Genomic DNA, 3,375 nt, shown 5'->3' with positions numbered 1-3,375 from the left:
GACTGCTACCTCCTGGCAATCATGGCCTATGACCGCTACGTGGCCGTGTGCCGGCCCCTGCTTTATGTCACCGTCATGACCGAGAAGGCCCGCTGGGGCTTACTGGCTGCAGCTTATGCGGCTGGTTTCTCCAGTGCCTTTGTTCGGACAGTCACAGCCTTCACCCTCTCCTTCTGTGGAACCAATGAGATCGACTTTATTTTCTGTGATCTCCCTCCCCTGTTAAAGCTGACCTGTGGGGACAGCTACACCCAGGAGGTGGTCATTATTGTGTTTGCGATATTTGTCATCCCTGCCTGCATGGCGGCCATCTTGGTGTCCTACCTGTTCATCATCATGGCCGTCATGAGGATCCCCTCCTCAGGAGGCCGGGCCAAGACCTTCTCCACGTGTGCCTCCCACCTCACGGCCGTGTCACTCTTCTTCGGCACTCTCATCTTCATGTACCTGAGAGACAACTCTGGCCACTCCTTGCAGGAAGATCGGGTGGTGGCTGTGTTCTACACAACAGTGATCCCCATGCTGAACCCCCTCATCTATAGCCTGAGGAACCAGGAAGTGAAGGAAGCCCTGAGGAAAGTTCTCGAATGAGCTGAGTGGTCCTGACCATTTCCCACTTGGAAAGTCCTGGGAAGTACCTCTTCAGCAGCCCCAGCATTCTAGACACTCGTTATTCCCAGCACGCTCGCTGTGTATCATCCACACGTGACCCAGGTCACAGGTCTGTGACTATGAAACAAAATGAGTTTTGCAAACTTTTCTATGAAAGGTTTCTATCACGCAGAGATGTTGAAAATAATGTACAGTGAACTCCTTATGTCCAATACTTAGATTCTGCTATTGCTAATATTTTGTTATTTTTGCTTTATCATATATATATGTATATGTATAATATATACACATATATAGGTATAATCTGTTCATTTACCCATCGATCAAGTCATCCTTTGACCCACCTTATTTTCTGATGCATTTGGAAGTGAGATGCCGCTGTCAGTATCAGAACTCGTCACTCCCGTAACACTTTAGAATTACGTCCTCAGTTAGGATTCAACATTGAGATTACACTTATTGCTAATGATTACATGAAGGTCATAGTTCAGTGGTCTAATTAATAAAGCCGACCCCCTCAAAGTATTCTTCACACTCTAAAAGTTCACAGAGGTGCCTCGCAGGACTCACTGGAAAATGCCCACCATAACATGCCTGTCCCATTCCTCTTGCCTGGAAACATACCCCATTCTTCCTTCCTCCCCGCCTGTTCCAGCCCTCACACTCACAACGTGTGCTGAGAACCCACTTGTGAATTGATATCCCTCCCACTTCTCGTAATGGTATCTGCGGTGTCTGTATCGCTGATGTTGACTCTATGTTCTTACAGTTTAAAAAAAATTTTTTTTTAATTTTTTTTAATTTTTATTTTTAAAAAAATTTTTTTCAACGTTTATTTATTTTTGGGACAGAGAGAGACAGAGCATGAACGGGGGAGGGGCAGAGAGAGAGGGAGACACAGAATCGGAAACAGGCTCCAGGCTCTGAGCCATCAGCCCAGAGCCCGACGCGGGGCTCGAACTCCCGGACCGCGAGATCGTGACCTGGCTGAAGTCGGACGCTTAACCGACTGCGCCACCCAGGCGCCCCTAAAAAAATTTTTTTTAATGTTTGTTTATTTTTGACAGAGAGAGAGAGAGAGCGAGAGACAGAGCATGAATGGGGGAGGGGCAGAGAGAGAGAGGGAGACCCAGAATCCGCAGCAGGCTCCAGGCTCTGACCTGTCAGCACAGAGCCCGACGTGGGGCTCGAACTCACAGACCGTGAGATTGGACGCTCAACCCACTGAGCCACCCAGGCGCCCCCTATGTTCTTACAGTTTTTGACCTCAGGGAGGCAGAGGCTTGCTGTATTCCATACACAGGTGGGCAAGAAGGTTCTCCCGTACTAGGTCGCTGTGTCTGCAGCAGCTCAACCTGGGTCCGAAGACTTCCAGAGGATGTTGGTTCTTGATCCTCACTTCTCTAACTTACAGGTGTCTCAGTCAAATGCAAGGCACTAGAAGGGAACAGGCCACCCAACCCTTCATTTTCTGTTTTTATGTGATCTTTGTTCCTGGAATTAAAATTATTTTCTCCCTGTCCCTTGGATTAAATAAAAACCAAGATCCCAGGTGTACGAATGATGTAAACCATCGTGCGAGAGAAGAGGGAGGCTGACAGTATCTTACAAACAGTGCATGATTCCAGAATGCTGTGTCACCCCCGGAATTGCAGTATGGCTTTGCCCTGCTATCCGAGAGTAGAGGCTTCCTATGAAATCTTTCTTAAGCCAAAACAGCATAAAGCAAAGAAAAAAATTACCATTAATTTATACGGAAAAAATTTTTCAGCATTCTCAGCAAGCCCAAAATAACTTCTCTTGGGCTTTTCTGATACCTTAGGACACATCTTGCTAACAGATGCACAAAATAAATCGAGACAAAGCACAGATGCTCACAGACATTGTTCGGAGCTGTGGCGGCTTGATGCTGAGAGGCTGAGTGTGGTTCCTGGGGAGGGATCATGGGAAGGCCACTCTCCATGTTCGAGGTGCATGCTGAACGCTATTGTCACCTTTTGTCATTTTTTTTTTTTGTAAACGTGAAGATCTGCTTTGGATGTCTTTTAGGTAGCAAAAGCAGGTGCGAATACAGGTCTTTCATAAAAGTAAAGTGGGGCAACGTGAAATTTTGAAAGGTGAAGAATACCAGTAATGGGATTTTAAATTAGAAGAAGCAGCTGGAGGACCGGTCAAAGATTCAGGGAGAACAAGTACAAAGGATACTAAATTTAAGCTCACCTACAGTAAAATAAAACACATTAAAATCTCCAAAGACATTATGTGTATTTCTAGAAGACAGGATGATTTAAAATGCATATTATAATCATCATAAGAAATACTAGATCCATTCAATGGTGGCTTGTCTGGTTCTTAAAACCCAGGTTGAAAATGCATAGCTCCAAAAGACGGACAGTTAATAAATAGCTCCCGTGTTGACTGTGTTACAGGTAGTGGCAAAAGGCAAAAGTTAAGAAAGGAGCTAGAAATCTCCGACTGGTCATGTGAAGTTACCTCCTGATTGGAGAGACACCATTGGGTCTGTGTGAGTGAGAGCAGTGCACCAAAGAGCTGTTTGCTCTCTTGGAATCTTCCAGAAGGCAGGAAGCACACCATGAATTGAAAGGAACTGCTAAGAGAATGAGCTGCTAGATATAAGGAGACAACTTAGGCTCTTTCTGATGAGATTCTAAGCAGGCAGTTAAGGCTGCTGTTTAAGAAGAAGGGGCCAACTGAGCTGTCTCTAGGGACTAGTGGCCACAGAGCCCCAGTGTTGTATATGGG

At 45.9% G+C, this 3,375-nt stretch overlaps 1 protein-coding gene across 1 annotated transcript; it reads left to right on the top strand.

Annotated features, from left to right (window-relative positions):
• Positions 1–3: 3 nt before the first annotated feature.
• Positions 4–606, top strand: LOC121026545 (olfactory receptor 9Q2-like; the record flags this gene model as incomplete). The annotated part of the gene is given in 1 exon segment (XM_040469364.1): positions 4–606. A coding segment is annotated over 1 exon segment (603 nt), but the record flags the coding sequence as incomplete, so codon positions are not given.
• Positions 607–3,375: the final 2,769 nt, after the last annotated feature.

The sequence above is a fragment of the Herpailurus yagouaroundi genome, unplaced genomic scaffold (genome assembly GCF_014898765.1).
Source record: "Herpailurus yagouaroundi ecotype Mexico unplaced genomic scaffold, PumYag 131406, whole genome shotgun sequence".
In the NCBI taxonomy this organism is placed as follows: Eukaryota; Metazoa; Chordata; class Mammalia; order Carnivora; family Felidae; genus Herpailurus; species Herpailurus yagouaroundi.
This window is presented reverse-complemented; position numbering and strand designations above follow the sequence as displayed.